This window comes from Acomys minous, assembly GCF_964271855.1.
Source record: "Acomys minous genome assembly, chromosome: 2".
Taxonomy (NCBI): domain Eukaryota; kingdom Metazoa; phylum Chordata; class Mammalia; order Rodentia; family Muridae; genus Acomys; species Acomys minous.
In genome coordinates, this window is record NC_140484.1 from 138,637,987 (window position 1) to 138,657,373 (window position 19,387).

The 19,387-nt window shown below is 44.7% G+C and overlaps 1 protein-coding gene across 5 annotated transcripts; it reads right to left on the reverse strand.

The window, feature by feature from the left end:
* Positions 1–9,645: 9,645 nt before the first annotated feature.
* NLRP10 (NLR family pyrin domain containing 10) lies at positions 9,646–17,601 on the reverse strand. Of its 5 annotated transcripts, none has more exons than XM_084765759.1 (4): positions 17,554–17,601; positions 15,409–15,677; positions 13,500–13,801; positions 9,646–12,029 (listed from the first exon to the last, which is right to left on the reverse strand). In XM_084765759.1, exons 3-4 carry the CDS (start codon positions 13,774–13,776, stop codon positions 10,285–10,287), a joined length of 2,022 nt encoding a protein of 673 aa, XP_084621885.1. In that variant the 5' UTR covers positions 13,777–13,801; positions 15,409–15,677; positions 17,554–17,601; the 3' UTR covers positions 9,646–10,284. The 5 variants fall into 5 exon arrangements, with proteins under 5 accessions (XP_084621885.1, XP_084621884.1, XP_084621883.1 ...); XM_084765758.1 differs by having other exon boundaries at positions 13,500–14,264; XM_084765757.1 differs by having other exon boundaries at positions 14,043–15,677.
* Positions 17,602–19,387: the final 1,786 nt, after the last annotated feature.

The window sequence follows — 19,387 nt, forward strand, 5'->3', positions numbered from 1 at the left end:
CCAAGGTCACCTAGATTTTCTCTTATATTGTCTTCTAGAAGTTTTATACATTTGCATGTTATACCTAGATTCATTTTTGATAAATTTTGTTGTTGTTGTTGTTGTTTTTCAAGACAGGGTTTCTCTGTGTAGCCTTGGCTGTCCTGGGACTCACTCTGTAGACCAGGCTGGCCTCGAACTCACAGCAACCCACCTGCCTCTCCTGGGATCCCTGAGTGATGGGATTAAATGCATGCATGACCACACCCAGATGATTTATTTTATTTTTTGAAGTTATGATATAATTGTCTAGGTTTATGTCTTTGGTGTGTGCATGTCTAGTCATTGCATATTCTTCCCCAAGTAAATGCTCTTTGATCTATTGTTAAAGATCAATTAACTTGCTTTCTGGACTTATTTCTAGACTCTATTCTCCTCCATGACTTTAACTATTATTTCACTACTATCACACTGTCTTGATTACCAAGGTTTTGCATCAAGACTTGAAGTCAGTCCTCCAGTTTTGTGCTTAAATATTTTAGACTTTCTGCTTTCCCGTATGAAGTTTATAATCAGTCTTTCAATGTCTACAAAATCACTTAGGTGAACTTTACTTGAGACTTCTTTAAGTTGACTGATCAAGTTGGAGAAAACTGACATCATAACAATATTTGCTCTTCCTATTGTGAGTATAGAACTGTTCTCCATTTATTTAGACTTTTTACTTCAACCACATTTTATAGATTTTTTTCTCAAAAAATCTCATATATATATTTCACTAGATTTATGCTTAGGTGATTCTGTTTTTAGTGTTCAGGTGAGTGTTGCTGTGGGAGGTGTCTTGTTTTGGTTTTTGAGACAAGGGTTCGCTGTGTCAACCATGATGGCCTTATACTCTTGGACACTGATGGTCCTCCCACTTCAGCCTCCCACATAGGATGCAATATCCTGCCTGGCTTGTTGTTGTGTTTCTGATTTCAAATTCCAAGTGCACATATAAGAAAGCAATGAACTCTTGCATATTAAGTTTGTATCTCTAGGCTTAACTTATTAGTCATTTATTATACAGTAACAATATAATTAGCATATATATGCCACTTAGTCTCTTTAGAAAAGTAGTTCAAAATAAATTCTTTAGAATTTTCTGAATAGACAAGCATATCATCTGTGAACCAGAATATTTTCACTTCTTCCCTCTCTGGAACAATTTTTTCTTGTCTTATTGCATCATAGGATGTCAATCCAATATTGAATAGGAGTGTTAAAGAGTGCATTCCTACCTTGTTTCTGGTCTTATGGCATTACATGTCTCAGAACCGTGAATTAGTTACTGTTCTATTCCTGTGAAGAGATGTTATGACCAAAGCAACTTATAAAAGGAAGTATTTAATGGGGGAGGGGAGGCTTGCTTACAGTTTCAGAGGGGTAGTCCATGAATATCATGAGAGGAGGCCAGACAGCAGACAGGCAGGCATGGTACTGGAGCAGAAGCTGAGAGCTTACATCTTATTCTCAAGATGGAGCCCAAGAGAGAAAAACTGGGCCTACTGTGGGCTTTGAGATTTCCACACCTCCTAATCCTTCTCAAACAGTTACACTAAGTAGAAACCAAACATTCAAATATACAAACCTACTAGGGTCATTCTCATCCAAACTTCCACCGGCTTTTCCAAATGTTCTTATCGAACTATGGAGACTTTCCTCTATTCCTAAACTCTTGGGAGTTTTTATTTGTTTTCTTTTTCCCATGGTGCTTTGGCTCAGAGCCGAGGCCTCACACATGCTATGCAAGTACCATTCCTCTGAGCTAAAGCTGCAGCTGCTGCAAGTTTTTATTGTGAGTGAATGGTGGGTCTGTATAGTATTCTTTCTGCATTTGTTAATATGATCACATAATTTCTCTTCTTCAGTCTGTAGATGTGACAGATTGCATTTGTTGATCTCTGAATATTGAACCAGCCTTGGAAAAGCCATACCTTGAAAAGTATCCCATTTAGTCATGATTTTATACATTGCTGTTTTCAATTTGCTTCAAATAAATATTTTAATTGGGGTTTGGGAATATTTATCCATTAATGGTATTGTTGATAATTAATTTTTTAATTTTAATAGTAAATCAATCATAAATGATATAAAAACTGTGTAGAAGCTCAGTATTAGTATTCATGAAGAAAATCCAAATTAAAACCACAATTAGGAAACTAAGTGAAACAGCATCCAATTATTTGGAAGGGTTAAGTAGAATGATCACTGCACCCAGGAATTTTAGACCAGACTGGGTAATGCAATGAAACATTGTCTCAACACATACACATGTACACACATGCACACTAGTAAACAAATAAATGTAACTTTAAAAAGATATGTGGAACCAGGTTTATTTAAACCATATTGAGTGTCCCTATATTTTAGTAAATCTCATTGGTCCTCTTATCAATAATATTTTATGAACATTCAACCAGCAATAACAGCATAAGTAATATTATTTATCATTTCCAAAAAATCAAAAACATGCTACTGTCTCTGACATGATTTAATCATGCTTAGTATCAACATAAGTCCCTTTATTATGATTGCCTCCAGTGTGGGTAAAATGCATGCAAAGGATTTATCTGTGTCTGGCGGAACCTTGATGTGTAACCATAAATTTATAACTTCCCTCTCCCAGTTTCCATCATCCTTGTATAAAATCTCAAGTATAGGCCAAGGGTGGCAGCACACATTTGTAATTTCAGCCACTTGAGAGGCTGAGACAAGAGGATTACAACTTTCAGGCCAATCTAAGCTACCTAGTAAGATTCTGTCTCAAAAAGTAAATATGTGCATGTGTGTGTATGTATGTTCATGTATGTGCATGTGTGCACACATGTTTTGTAATATAAACTCAGTGTAATATCTCTGTTGGCCATGATTTTGCTTTATACAGTTTTCCACCTATAGTTAGCAAAGCCCAGGGGGAGAAAACAACAAGGAAAAAATTCATATGTTTTTAATTGTATGCTGTTCTAAGTATTGTGATGAAATCTCATGCAATTTCTGTCCGACCTGCCAGAGATAGTGGGCATCCATTGTCCAGAATAAGCATACTGCACACCTTTCCTAACTGCCAGACCCTTAGCTGCCAGCTCAGTGACCAGCTCATCTGTCCAGTATCCAGTGTTGCATGGTGCAATGCTCAAGTAGCACTAACTCAGCAGCCTGACACTACCTCACAACGCCTATGCCGTGCACTCCCTGCATCTCATCAGTAGGCGTCATACTACCCCAGACCATCATAGGAAGAGGAATGAACACACTGCAGTGATGCATTGTTTAGAAAGGAATCATAATCACATGACTTATCACAAATTTCAATTGTTCTTTGTTGTTATTAGTTATAGTAGTTACTGTGTTACTACATGTAATTTAAAAATTAAACGTGGGTATGGACCCTAGTTTGGTTGGTAGGGTACTTGTAGTCCATGCACAAAACTCTGGGTTAAATCCTCATCACCATGTAAACTGGGCTTGGTGGCACAGGCCTGCATTGAGAGGGAAGATAAAAGCAGGAGGACCAGGGTTCAAGGCCAGCCTGGGTTACATAAGATTAAATATGTTAATTTTAAAAATCAAAAAAAAGTAAGATTAAATATGTTAATTAAACTGTCTCATAGGTATGTATATATGATACAAATAGATAACATACTGAGTGAGTCTAGTCCCATTGTGTGATTTCAGGCATCTGCTAGGCATCTTGGAAGATACCCACACAGGTAAAGGGAGATCATTACATCTTTATCTCAGATTGAACCAAAAGAAATCTATAACCACTTCAGTATTCGTTAAAGCTTTGCTGGACACTCCTTTGTCAAGATGTGCCTTTACCTACCTGTTTGTTTGTGGTTTTATCTTATTGCTATTCACCAAATTCCCAGATGGGTTTTTTAAAGTGATTATCAATTTATGAATGAGAATCTGTGAGTTAAAACTCATTTGAATATCATGCATGATCAATCACTGTCCAACAAACTTTACAACACATACGTGCAAATGGTTATCTTGTCTTTATTTCTCCTAAATGATGCTTAAAGTCCCACTTAGGAAGACTGACTTTCAGCACATCAGCAAAATCTTAGATCGGAAAGAGACTATATTACTTTTTGTTAAGCTTAATTCCTATGTTAAAGATAGCCAGAATCTGATAGAAGTTCACTTCATATCTAAGTCCTATAGATACAAGATCTATGATCAAACAGCATAAACTGAGCACCTTGTAAATGAGAGAAATTTATTTCCCATAGTTCTAGATGTGGAAGTCTGAGATTAAGGTGCCAATAAATTCAGCGTCTGGAGAAAGTCCTGTTGTATACAACTAAAATGATCTACAGTAGCCATACTTTCAGTTTTGCATAAGTGATTTTTTTAGGTAATGACAAGCCAATGTGGGGGAGAGGGGAGGTTATATGTTTACAACATCCAGCAGAAAACAACTTAAGGAAGTTGGGGCAGTCTCAGCTAACTGGAATTTCCAGTTGAGTGCCCACAGCTTACCTTCTTGCTCTTTCCCACTGTAGGCACTATTATACTGTGAGATAAGCAATAACGTCTGTTAGAGATAGCTGGCTTTCTAGCTGTTCTCGGGCAGAGTGTTTTTACACTTGAGTTGTTTTGACCTCCATTTCACAGAGTTAGGAAGAGCAGCCCATCTCTAAACAAGTGGCTTTGGAGCACCCTTTAAAGCAAACACGTTTAGGTCTGGAAAGGGCTGGGCACAGTCCCACTTTCAAAGACTGCTTCTTGCTGAGCTCAAAGAGTATATGACAACTCGCCAGCACAGTGTACACTATAGGCTCACTTCCTGCCTCATGGAAGGCCATCTGTGTGAAGAAAAATGGGGGGAGGGGAGCTTTCCCGGGTTGCTTAGATAAGGCCACTGTCATGAGTGTACTATGCCCAAAAATACTGACATGTTTGGAATCTGTCTTCCTAAAATGTAGAAATTTATTGACTAGCAATAAATGTATATGTTCCATAAGTTTAGCAGGCTACAATTTACAATCCATCCGAGTAGCCCTCAACATCTGCCTGTTGATAAACACGTGAGTCTTGGTTCTGCTGAGATGTACAAGCTGTGGGAGAAAATTTGAAGTTGTTGGAGCCACTGTGTTTGCTCCATCCACTTAGTATGCACGTGTATATGTGTGTATGTATGTAGGATGGTTGGAGCTCGCTCATTGGAATTTTTCTCCATCCACAAAATGTATATGTGTGTACATATGTGTGTATGTAAAATGGTTGGAGCCTGTGGAGTTTGTTTCATCCACCAGATGTGTATATGTATATAGGTGTGTATATAAATAATTGAAGTTTGCTTGTTGGAGCTTTGCTCCATCCACCCAATGTGTAAATGTATATATGTCTGTCTGTCTGTATTCCTGTACGTATGTGTATGTATGTATGTATGTATGTATGTATGTATGTATGTATGTGAATGTGTGAAGTTGAAGCTTGTTGGAACTTGCTCATTAGATCCTGCTTTGCTTCATCCACGGTGTGTGTGTGTGTGTGTGTGTGTGTGTGTGTGTGTGTGTGTGTCTGTGTGTGTGTGTCTGTGTTTTATTTTTCTCTATTTGCTGGCCACTATCAGTAGCTATTATCAGTAGCAGCCTATGGCGTTTGCCATCAGGACTGGTTTCTCCCTTCCTCACTCCCCCGTTCCTTAATCACTTACTCTGTCAGCGGACGCCAATGCCAGGTGCCATCAAGTCCCTGGCCCCCACTGACTCTCTGCACCACCTCAGTTTACCTTGGGGTGTTGATTCTGACTCACTGCAGCGGGTAGATAAATATTAAGAAACTCGGTTGGCGAATACTAGACACAAGGCAGAGACAAGCCACAGGGCCACAGGGTTGGTGCAGGCCTTAGTGTTGAGTGGAATTGCAGAAGCAAGCGACAGGACTCCAGAGGTCTAAAAGCAAAGTGAGGGGCCAGAGGATCATGGACCCAACATGTAAGACCAGATCTAGATGGGTGAAAGGATGGGTGGACACTCACCAGATTTCTCTGTATCTGCAGGGAGGACTGAGCTAAACTGAGATGCTTGCTTCTCAGAACAAGAGGCTTGAACCAGATTCAGAGGAGAGGTTCCCCTCCCCTTTGTACCCCCATTTCTGTCCTACTCAATGCTTATTTTGCTCTTAAGAAGGACCAGTCTGTCCGTCTGTACCTTACACAATGGTGCCAGGCAGGTGGTGTTTACACACAGTGCCATACAGTCATCCTGCCTCTGCACTCAAACTAAAAGTGGAGCCAAATATCCCTCTGTACAATGAGGTCACCTGGGGCAGGGCAAGGCCCGAAGACTCTGTTTTACTGTGTTGACTTCAGACACAGCCTGATCTCAGCAAATGTTGATCTCTGCCTCCTGGGGAATTAAGACTGACTCATGTGCTGTGGTGAGAAGGCCACCAAACTACACAAGCGGTAATGATAGATGATGACTTAGGGTGGAAAAGGCCACACAGCCGCACAACAGGAGATGGATTTTATTCAGAAACCACTAGAATATCAAGAAAGGTACCAAAACAGAAGCAAATTCATCATGGATTACCAGCAGCAGTTTACAGCCATGGAGCAGGTGGCTTCTGTGGACAGAAAAATCACTGAAAGGAAATGTCTGGGGTAGTAGAGGTTCTAGCCCGACCGGCCTGACCAGATTCTTCCTCAAGGTAGACCTGGGTAATGAAACATCACCTAAAGGGCCACAGATGGTGAAATACCTGGTCAGGCATCTAGGGCAATCAGCTTCAAAGGGTGCGGGTTTCTGTAAGGCGACTTAATAGGATTCTTGCTGAAACTACACTGTGCCGACCTGGCAAGAAAAAGTTGAAAGTAGGACTCAGAGGGGCTAGAGCAAAGTTTGATTAAGAAGAGAGTCTTAGTTAAGCATGGTGCTGCATGCCTGTAACCCAAGCACTCAGGAAGACGGAAGCAGATGGATCACTGTGAGTTCGAGGCCAGCCTGGTCTACCAACCTAGTCCAAGGCAGCCAAGGCTACACAGAGAAACCCTATTTCCAAAGAAGAAGAGGAGGAGGAAAAGGAAGAGGAGGAGGAGGGAGAGGAGGAGGAGGAGAAGGTACAGGAGGAAGAGGAAGTCTTTTTAAACCAAGTATGGTAGTACAGGCCAGCAGTCCCAGCACTGAGAGTTGGAAGCTGGAGAAGCAATAGTTCAAAGTCAGCCTGGACTACAGAACAACCTATTTGGAGGTTGATCTGCTCTATGTTAAACCCTGTATTAAAAAAAAAAAAAAAACTAAAAAAATGAAATTTTTCCAAAACTTCTAATTTTTCCAGTTTGTTATTTTTTCAGGAATTATCCATAGTTATAAACCGCTAGTGTGGTGTAGAGAAAGAGATGATTTTTTTTTCAGTCCAGTAGGTTCTCAGTTAGAATGAGAAAGACAAACAGCTTACTAATGTGGACAGTTCATGCATTTATACACGAGGCTCCTGGGGAACAAGGTGGCTCTGAGTTCCAGTTTGTAGACTGCTTTCAACAATGAAACATAAAGTTTTAAAGAAATGGCAGGACAAAATAAGAGAGGTGACTTAGTGCTTAGGGGGACTCCCTGCTCTTGCAGAGGACCCGAGTTCAGTTCCCAGCACCCACCCACACTATGGCCCACAACCACCTGTAACTCTAGCTCCAGGGGATCCACCGCCTTCTACTGGCCTATTTGAGTACCAGGCACACACATGCACATATACACACATTCAAGCAAATATTTATACACGTAATTTTTTAAAATAAACTTTAATTTTAAAAAAATGGCAAAACTCAAAGCATTTTGAGTCTCTATGACTGACAAATAAAAGACAAAGAAATACCCAATAAAGGCTAGTTTGGGGGAAAAAAAGGCGGGGGCTAGTTGGGAGATGGAGCTGGTGATCTGCGCCTGTTACCCTAGCTACTCTGGATACTGAGGCAAGAAGATCAAGAATTCAAGGATACAATAATGAGTTCAAGGATAACCTTGAAAACTTAGTGAATCCTCCCCTCCGTGTGTGTGTGTGTGTATGTGTGTGTGTGTGTGTGTGTGTGTGTGTGTCTGTCTGTCTGTCTGTCTGTCTGTTTGTCTGTCTGTCTCTCTCACTCAAAGGCATCTAGGGAAGTAAGAGAGGGATGAGGACATAACATACGGGCCCAGCACATGTGAGGCTCGAGATTCAGTCCCCAGTACTGAGTGGCCAACTAGTTATAGCAGCCTGTTAGCGCAAATCCCCCTGGGGCCATTTCTAGGCTCGTGAGCGTTCTTGTTTCCAGTGGCTGATTTTTCTGGTAGAAGGCGTTAACTCCTGGCAGAAAAGGTGGAAGAACATCATCATCTGTCTTTGTAAATAGATATCCTTTAATTCTATGCAGGAATTTGCAAGGTTCTGGGGTTGTTGTGGTAAAGTCTACACAAATGGTACCTGTCTTGCTTACATAGCTACATGCTACAGCTGAAGGCTAAAAAAGAAGATCTGCAAATATTTCCAGGAGCCCTCTCTCAAATAAGCTGTAAAACAGAATAGAAAGTATTCTCCTTCAAGAAATAAACTTTAAAGAGGTCATTAGAATTTTTAACTCTACTTCTTCAGCTAATTTTTTATTGTGTTAGCACCAGTAGCAACAGAGGGTAAAAATATCCATGATGACATTAGCAGAAATAACAGCAAAATTATAATCCCCACACCTGGGAGATGCAGGTACAAGGGTCAGAAGTTCAAGGTCATCCTCAGCTACATAGTGAGTTTGAGGCCAGCCTTGACTACCTGAGACCCTGTTCCAAAACAAAAACAATAGAGCCAGTAATGCTCAAAACTAAAAATCAAATAGTTTCCTTGTATTGTCTTCTGGCTTTTTGTAAAAGTATTGGGTCATTTATTCTTTTGCTCAAGCCAGTTTGAATTGAATGTTGCTTCTTAGTGAAACAATTGAACATGTCTAAAGTCGTAATTGTGTCTTACACTCATCTTGCTTAAACAGACCTACTTTGCATCATGAGCATGCAGGGATATGGCTGTGCATCTGTTTCATTATTCCCAAATGATCCATGGCATTCAGGAGTTGGAGTTGGTATTCTGGAAGCACCACTTCTTTGGGGAGACAACACAGCCTAGCTCAGTGGGTACCAATCAGCATCACCCAGCTGTCAGTAATCCAGTTATCAGTTGCTCTCTAAATAAGCTCATGAGCACACAGACTGCTTCTTAGACATATTGTGTGTGTGTGTGTGTGTGTGTGTGTGTGTGTGTGTGTGTGTGTGTGTGTGTGTGTATACAGTCTGTAGGTTCAATTTACCATGGATGTGATTGTCAGATGTCAAGCCACAACATTCACCATGTGGAAACTAGTTAACAGTTAGAGATACTGTGTCCTAGGCTCACCATTCAAGGCTAAGTTCCTTAGGCCCAGACATCTGGGATTGTCTGGCAGATGACTGGAATTTGCTGCCTGTGCGATCAACTCATGAGAGGTGGGGAGAGATGAGAAAAACAAAAATCATGTCTGTAGATTTTCTATGGGGCCCATACACAGCCACACTAGAGCCTGCAACAGCCACTGAGCAGGATTAAAGGCCATCCTGGCAGTCTCTGGAGGCCTCTGCATGGTTAGCTGTGGTGTGAGGGCCAAGAACTTTCTGAGGAATCTTAAAAACTAAATGGGGCTCTTGATTATACCTCAAGTTCCTCAACTATGAAATGAGTTCAATCAACTCATCATACCTACAACAAGAGTCCTTCTTCCCTTCTTCTTTATAGAGAGACCAAGAGCAGTAAAGAACACGTGCTCATTCCTGGATCTGCATCACCTTTTCATAAATAAAAATCAGTTGTCATGTCAAAGTAAAATAGAATTTCCAAGACCAGTGTGTAGGGCTATGACCACCCATGACCCACTGCTAATAAAAGAAAGTATGTTAGTGTCTAGAAAGAATGGAAAGCTGCTCTTTATTTAAGAAACACTTGAACACAAATACAGTCGCGAGGTCTTCCCATTATGCCACAGCATACAATTCCCGCTTTATTAATTTAAACAGTGTATTTTATTTTTTTTAAAAAAAAGAATATAATGTCAGAATTAAAGTCTTAGTCATTGATGTCAGCGTACAAGGGGCTACTCAAAATGACTTCACACGACCACAGGAGGGGGAGAGATGCTAACTAACTATAAACTTCAAGTGTCCATGGTGAGGGCTGGTTGCTTCCAGTGAGGCATTGAGTATGCTGTGCTAAGTCTCCTGGTCCTCAGTTGTGTAATTCTATTCATCTCTGTGGCCTTCACTCTCTCTGCTGCCCATTCGTCTGGTCTCTCCTCTCTCTATCCGTTTGAACTCTCTGCCGGCCCCCATCCTCCAGTCTCTCCAAGCAACCATCCTCCTCATCCTCCGCCTCCTTGTAACCCTCTTCTGTGCTTGCCAGGCTGCTGTTTCTAACCTTCCGGGCTGGTTCTTCTGCCCCTTTGCTTTTCCCATTAGAAGCCTTCTTTTGTTTCCTTGTGCGATTATCAGTTTCCAAGAGAGGGCTTTGTACCTGCCCCTTCCCAACGCTGCCGCTCAGTGAAAACGGCTTCCTCTTACCAGGGCTCTTTCCGCCTGAACGTTGTATATTGAAAATGACATCTTTCACCTGGATGCCTTGTTTGAGTTTCTTTATTTTGGAATCATAGAGAGAGAGTTCCAAATCCCACGACCTGTTGTACCTTATGGCTTCCATTTTCTCTTTAAAATGTTTCAGATCCTGCCTTACTGAGGGGGAAATTCTAAAGCAGAACTTCAGCCCCAAGCTCAAGGTGCCGTCCGTTTTCAACATGTCAAGCAAGAACTGCAAACTTAGAGTTACCTCTTCGTATTTCTCCAGCTCCACCAGCTTTGCCACCTCTCTGCACGTTGCCTCCCCCAGATGACCCTGGTCCTCCTTCACAAGGAAGGACATGGCGTAGAAGAATTCCTGGAAGCTGACGTGGCAAAAGCTGTAGAGTTTCTTGATGCCAAGTCCCTCGCGGTAGTCAAAGCTGTTCAGGAAAGCAGTGAGGCTAGGGCCATCTAAGCTGTGCTTCCTGAGGAGGTCCTCTTCAAACAGCAGGCGCTGGTCCCGGATGCCCTCCACCGCCAAAGAGCACAGACTCCTCAGAACCTTGTGGCGGGTGAGCTCAGAGCTGTCCCCGTTGCCCTCTGTGGGCAGGAAGGTGGACACGTACTCAGTGAAGATGTCTGTACTGTTTTTAGGTGTCTCTGAGACTTCCTGGCCTCTTAGCATCTTCATCTTCAGCCAGGAACAGATCACCCAGCAAATGCATGGAACCTGGCATGCTTTGTAGAGAACCGCATTGTTCTGCACAAACTCGAGGGCAGTCTTCGCTTGCTCCTTATCAGTAAAATAGGAGCTGAAATAGCTCTTCCTCTCCTCCTCAGAAAAGCCTAAGACGTGGACATGTCGCCGCCGTTCACCAAGCATGGGCTCCAGACTCTGCAAAGCTGGAGGCCGAGAGGTAATGAGGAGGAAACATGGCAGCTCCCTCCTCCTAATCAGAATGCGCAGTACGCACTCAGCTCGACTGGACCTCTGTAACTCATCATAGCCATCCAGGATGAACAGGAGGCGCTTAGGCTGCCTCAGAATCTCTGTGACTGGGGCTTGGTCGTCTCCGCAACACCAGCAGATGAGACTGGACAGGTCACACCTGGGCAGCAGGACCACTTCTCTGCAGCTCACATAGAAAACATAATCAAACTGGCCTGGGTACAGGGTCCCTTTGGCCCAGTCCTGCACCAGTTTTTTGACCAGGGTTGTTTTCCCAGTGCCGGCAGATCCTTGTATCACCACTGTGGGCGGGGTTGAGTTGGACTCCGCCTCCGGAGCAAATAGAGCCTCCACCTGAATAGGATCCAGGTCAGAACAGGAAGGCCGTCCACAACTCCCTGAGCTGGATGAGGGCACCAGGAGCAGCTTAAGGCTGCTGTTAACACGCCAGTCTTGCCTGTCTTCCAAGCAGCGCACATGCTCCAGGTAGATTTCTCTGTAATCTGAGTGACACAAATGGGGTTTCGGGTGTTGAATGCGAACAAGAAAAGGCAAAGTAAACCCTTCAAACCCTGCGTTGGCCCTTTAGTCTCATCTTCTGCCTTTTCTAACTTGCGTCGCTTTGAAGATTGTAGTTGGAGCTCCATGAAGTGAAACTATTGTGCGTGCGTGTGGGGGTGAGAGGTGTGCGTAGGGCTTGTTTTGCGTGTGAGTACATTTGTATCTACACATGCTTCTGAGAATGGCCTGACAGAGAGTGTGCACTGTGTGAAGGAAAGGGGGGGTGTGCACCTCAGTGTCAGCCCTGTGAAATCTCCTCATGGGATGAGATGAGGACAGAGGGGGGGGGGGCAAACTGAAAGCTGATGAGGTAACAGGAGTCTGTTTCTGGTAAAGAGTGGGTCAGAGCGAAAGACAACCAAACAGCTAAACAGGAGCCAAGACTGGGGCCTCATGTCCTCCTGTTTCTCTTGCCTTCCCTTGGCCTCCCCTCCTTTCCCTTCTGTCTCTTCTTTTCTTTGCTCTTCTCTTCCTCCTTCTCCTCCTCTCCCCACCCCCATTTGTGTGTATCTGCGCATGCCTGTATGTGGGTGCATGACGCATGTGGAGGCCCGAGGGTAACCTCAGCTAAAGGTCCCGGGTGCCGCCCTGAGTGTGTGAGTGAGGGTTTCTCATTGAGCTGGGGGTTCATCAAGTAGACTAAGGTGGACTGGCCGATAAATGCACTAGACCCTCCTGTCTCTGCCTTCCCAACACTGGGATTATAAGAGACGTGGTGTCACACACACCTTTAAACAACAACAACAAAAAGTAGTAAATGCACACCATCACGCCCTCAGCTTTAAATAACAAAACATGGATTCTGCTGTTTGAACTAAGGCGCTGACACCCGTGTTACAAGCACCCACTGACAGCTATCACCTCACCTTGTGTACTCCCGTTGTACAGCACAAGAGGTCTCAAGAAAGAAAGGAAACCAAGAAAAATCACGGGTGCCAACAGAGGCCCCTGACCTGCACTCCAAAAAAAGGAAGAGGTGGCTCATTAGGCTCCACTGCCGTCTAGGTTCACGTTAGTCCACAGCCTTGCTGCCCGTCATGAAGCTGGGGAGGCGTGACCCCCACACCCTGATGCTGCTCCTCTTCGCTAATGGAAATCACTCCACCAACACTGCGCCCTTTCTGTGTCCCCTCCCCTTCTCCAGCCTCTCCAACACCGCTGCTAAAGGCAGGAGGTGGGGCGCTCTAGTGATACGATATCATAAGCCCCACCTCCTGCGGGCTTCCAGCCCAGCGTCTATAACCGGCATCCTTCAGACTCCTTATCTAGAGACTAAGACCCTGGGAGCGCTGGGGATCCCCAAGATGGGGGGGTGTAAGGAAAGGCACGTATTACAGACTATTCGAGTCTGTGGAGGTGCCTGGGGGTGCCTTTGATGCTGCCCTCACTCCCCTCTCTCAGGCTGCACTCACCATTCAGACAAACCTGGCTGAGGTAGTCCACAAGCTCCATCAAGTTCATGGCCTGCAGGCTTCTGCTCACCGCTCTCACAGCGTCCTGTGCTCCGTACATCGAGATGAGCTTCGACGCTAGGTCCACCCGACTCAGCCCCTCCAGCTCCCCTCGAGCTAGGGGATACTGGGTTGCATCCCGTAGGTGGAACTTCAGCATCTTGAAACTGTTCTCCTCAAGATCGTTCAAGGCCCAGAGCAATGCCTCTCGGGGACTGTTGGCCCGTGCCAAGGCCATGGTGCCCAGAGCTCAGCCCCACCACCTGGAAGTGAGAAATAGTGAGACGATGCCGAGCCGGAACCAGCCTGGAGATTGTCCAACTGCTCTACCTTCTGGGGTGCTTGGAAGTCTGGAGAGAAGAGGCCCTGGGGTCCGCAAGGGGGGGGGGTCGGGGAGGGGGGTTGGTCGCAACCAGTTATGTGTGACGCTCCAAGAAAGGCAAGTGGATGAGACAGCAGGGGAAATTGTCAAGTCATCCCAGCTCTATCAGATAGCGTGTGTACCTGTGTGGTAACTGGCAAGAAGGGCTCCACTTCCTTCCTTCCTTCTTGTATACATTTTTGTGTAGGGGATGGAATCTTGTGCATTCCAGGCCAGCTTCAAAGGTTTTTTTTATAGCTGAAGATGACCTTAAACATCTGTTCCTCCTGCATCTGCATCCTGAGTGCTGGGATTACTGTCATGCACCACCACACCTGGCTTTATGGGGTGCCTGGGGATTGAACCTAGGGGTTCATATGTGTTAGTTAACCATTCAACCAACTGAGCAATATCCCCAGATGCCCATAGGCACTCTTAAGTTACACCTGATGCCTCCTTAACCAGCATTAAGAAAATGGTTTTCGTTTTTTACATTTCAAATGTGAGCCTTCCCCTGATTGTGAATGTGTCCAAAACTTGTACATATCTGCTGAGACCACAAAGACGGGAAGATAAGAAAGCTGCACCCTCAGTCCACTGCCTCACACACCAGCATCATGAGCTCAGCCACTCATGGGGTCCAAAGCCTGTCTCCTATGTAGGTAAGGAGACAAGTTCAAACAAGTAAGAAGGGGCAGATGCTATTGGTGCTTCCTTTGTGCCAAGTGACTTCTTCAGCTCAGTGCTTACTAAAGGGAAAGAGAACGGCAATGATTGACAGGAGGCGGTCAGAACCCAGGAGACACATGTTGTCTACAGCCATGAGGAATCCATTGTGGAAGTGCATCTGCAGATGCTCAGAACAGTCTTCGGTACCAGACTTGATGAGACTCACTTATCAGTGTTTTGACCGAATACCAAGGAAAGGAAGAAACCACGTTGGGGCACAGGGACTCTTGCCACCGGTCCTGGGCCTGTGCGAAGAAGTGGACGGCAGAAGCCAGGACTCAAAAGTGTCAAGGATTAAAAAAAAAAAAAAAACCTGGGGATCCCACACAAAGTTCTGGTTCTGGGGAAGCTGAGTCCAGGAGGACAAGAAAACAACAGGTGAGGAGCACAGGTCTAGTCAAGCTTGGGCCTGAGGAGCTGGAGGTGGGAGGGTGACTCAGCTTCCAGGGACAAGAAACAAAAAGCTAGCTGTGCAGGAGAGATGGAGCAGGTCCATCTTCAGCTCTGCAGGCCACCCTGGGGCCTCTTATCCAAAAGGACCAACCAGTCCTTTATCATCTGGTGGGGTTAGAATTAAAAGTAAGGTGTGAATTCTCAGGCACCAACCCCCTGTCTAAAGGCCCAGTGTTGGGGGTGGTATTTGGAGAGTGGGGGATGTGGTGAGTCCTGGGGGAGGGTTAGGGGGGGTGGGAACCCAGGGTAGGGTGGGGACTTCAGTGAGCAGGGAATCAGACATGCTCACACATCAGATCTGTCCATTGGCATAAGCAATTTTTTTACCTTATTTTTGACCTTATTTTTCAAGCATTAAACTTGAGGCACAAAGGAGGGTCCAAATGCATGAACTATTATATCACCAAAAGAAAAACAGCACAGAAGATGATACACATCCCTCCCTGAAATCACTTGCCCTCTTTACAACTTGACCCCAGTCTGAACCGGGGCAGTTTCACCAGAGACAAAGGAAGTGGAGCATTGTCACTATGTCCTCTGCCACAGTGCCTGCCATTGGTTCAATATGGTGAAGCCACTGCAGGATGTGCTATGGCCTAAATGAAAAAAGAAAGAAAACAGGGAATTCTGTGAAATGGAAATATAAACACATTCCTCAATGTGCCTAAAAGGTCAGTTGGCCTAGAGAGCAGAGAGCTCCCTAAATCCCCTTAAATTTGGAGCAGTTTCTCCAAAAAGATTGTTCTCAAGATAAAATGAACAGTGGGTTGGTAGTTTCACTGATGCCTTTGTCTTTCTGAAAAAGCTATGTAGAGACAACCAAAGGTGAAAAAGCCAACAGGAAGTTACCAGAAAAATAGAAATGAAAAGTGAAGAAACAAGAGAGTAAGATGTAAAATGTCGTGAACTGCAGCTCTCAGGTGCACAATATCTGCATGCACATACCAGTGTGCCTGCGGAATGACTGCAGCCTGAATTACAGCCACAGTGAGCGGCTAGAGGTGCAGGCGCAGGAAAGATAACTCCATGCGTCAGAACTCTCTCGGGCTGCTCTTCCAGAGGACCTGGCTTCAATCCCCAGCACCCACACAGCAGCTCACACCGTCTATCCACTAACTCTAGTTCCCGCGGATCCTATATCCCTTCCTGGCCTCTCAGGGCACCAAGCAGGCACATGGCAGGACACTCATCCACATGAAGTATTTTTTTTTAAATAGAAAGGATAGTAATGAAATAGTTAGGATAAAAAGTTGACGGATGATGCCTAAAGCTTTGAGTCAAAGAGCAGTTTTGTGTGTGTGTGTGTGTGTGTGTGCGCGCTATTTAGAAGTACAGACATGCAAAGGGGCTAGAGAGACAGTTCAGTGTATAAAAGCACTTTGTGAGCATGTCTACCTGAGCAACAAGCTCAGATTCTCACACCCATGTAAAACCAGAAGTTGGGTGCATGAGGATGGCTGGGACTTGTTGCCTCCAAGCTCAATGGAAGATACTGCCTAAGAGGAAGACAGTGGAGTTAAAAAACAAGACATCTGACATCCTCTGCCCTGTGCATACACAAAATACACACACTCACACAGGTATATATATACACAACACACATAGTGTGTGTGTGTGTGTGTGTGTGTGTGTGTGTGTGTGTGTGTGTGTGTGTGTGTACACAAAGACATAAGAGACTTAAGTGGTTGTCTTGGGGAAGACAATAAGGATGTGAGGAAGATGAAAACTGTTTGAAGCCACAGACTTTATAATGAGTTGACTTTCTGTGCACACACACGGCCCTGATAGAGCAATAGGGTCATAGATCTTCCCAGAGAAAAGACAGGAGGCAAAGAAGGGGAGATAATGTGTGTAGACAAGTTTTTTTCAGGAAACTTAGCAATGAAGGGAATCTGCAGTGACGGGGAAGCACTAGGCCAAGGAAAGGGGGTATTTTTAAATGCCAATAAAACGCATCCAAAGGAGGAGTCAGGACAGAAATCCCAGGGAGGGGTGCGGCATTGAGATCAGGGGCTGGATTAGGATCCTAAGCAAAGGCAGAATACAAGCTTAACAAAGAGAAAGGCTGTTGGCTGGAGAGGCAGCTGTGCGGTTTCATGGTCAGGAGATGAGTGTGGGCATGTCTGACAGGTGCTGTATTCCATATGATGTATGGCTAACACGATGGCCAAAGAGCCTGAAGGCAGCATCGGTAGAAGAGGAGAAAGCCAGGAAATAAACGCTGCCAGCCCTCTCACCCTGTGCACCTTTCTCCCTTCCCCAAAGCCCCGGTCACGATGCTCTGTGAGCACTCTAGGAGTCCAGTGGAATTGGCAGACATAGGAACTGACTTGCTCAAGGCCTTAGCCAAGCTCAAGGCAGAAGCAGAAACCAGAGCACCAGAGAGCAAGACCAAGAAGCCAAGATGGGGAAAGGAAAAGAAAATGGCATGGCTGCCTAGAGATAGGACGACAAAAAGCAGAGGCCACTTACTGTACCAACGCCAGATCTCAAGGTCTAAGTCACTGTGCCAGAGATTCCTAGTAACACCTAAGTATTTATAGAAACAGGAACTGAGTTTAATAGGAGGGGTGGAGCTAAGAGATGAAACGATGTTAACCCTGTCCTAGCTAGAGACAGAGATGATGACTAGAGAAACTGAGTCCCCTAAAGAAAGAAGATTAAAATGAGGAAAACAGGGACCAAGGATAGAAAACAGAGAGAGAAAAAGAAGTGAAAGCTAGAAATTATCATAATGAGTGAGTTCACCCAGAAGCAAAAAGAGACAACTGGTATATACTCACTTATATCGAGACACTAGCCCAAGGGGTATGTCCCATAAAAGACTTTACTTACCAGTAAAGTGGGTCAAAGGGGAGGACATCCTATTGGGACTTTAGGTGAGAGAAGCATGGGAGAATGGGGAAATAGAAGGATCCGGAGGGTCCTGGAAACCTACAAGAAGAACATTATGATGGGCAGATCTGGGTCCTGGGGTCCTTCCTGCTCAAACTATGGCACCAGCCAAGGAAAATTTAGACAGTAGACTTCAAACCCCTACCCAGATCTAGCCGATGGGCAGGACATTCTCCATCGTTGAGTGGTGAGTGAGGTCTGACTTTCATACAAACTCTGGGGCCCCATTTCTGACCACGTCCCCTGGATGGGGAGGCCTGGTGGCACTCAGAGGAAGGATAACAGGTCACTAAGAAGAAACTTGATACCCTATGAGCATATACAGGGGGAGGAGGTCCCCCTCAGTCACAGACATAGGGGAGGGGAGTAGAGGGGAAGAGGGAGGGAGGGAGGAATGGGAGGATACAAGGGATGGGCGAACAACTGAGATGTAATATGAATGAATCAGTAAATGAATAAATAAGTGAAAGAAGGGATACATGGAGACATAACCACAGAGCAGAAAAAACAGAAAGGAGACAAGAGGAGCGAGGTTGCTTTCAGTCCTTGAGATGAGCTAGGTAAACAGTCTATAGCCCCTCCTTCATATGAGTCCCTGGTAGAGATAATCCTGCTTTTTTTCCCCCAAGCATGATTTCTCAAACATTACTCCCCGGGGTAACTAGAAAGTGGCATGCGATGGCTAATTTTGTATACCCCAACCTTTGGTGCACATTTCACTGAGTGTTTCTGTGAGTCTGCACTTGGGATGAGACTCTCATTTGAGTCCATAGTTGACTAAAGCCGACTATGCTCCCTAATGTGGGTGCCCCTCAGCCCATCAGAGGAGGCCTGAACAAACGAAAAGTCCTGGCCCTCTCATGAGTAAGAGGGGCCTCCTATGACTGTTTATATGGGCCATGTTTCCCTCATTTGTGGGTCCTAGAATTTTATTTCTACATATGAAATCACACACACACAACACACACACAGCACACACAACACACGTACACAACACACATACACACACACAATGATGAAGATGACAACAACAAGAAAGCAGAAAGAAGACAAGGGAAGGGAAAGACTAACAGGAGGAATAAAGGAAGGGAATAGGTGGGAATAAATAGCATCCAAGTATGGAGAATCTACACTAACAAGAAAACTCAAGATGGTGCAGCAGATAAGAGCACTTGATATACAAGCATAAAGACTGAGTTAGAATCCCAGCACCCACACCAAAAGCCAGGTGTGGTAGCACAGGAGCCTGTAACCCCAGCATTGTGGATAGTGAGACAGAGAGTCATTGGGCCTTGCTGACTATCAGCCTAGCTCCAGGTTCAGTGGGTGACCCAGTCTCAAGGGAATAAGTCAGAGAGTGACAGAGCAGGACACCCAGTGGTCTCCTTTAGCCTTCATATGCACTCACACT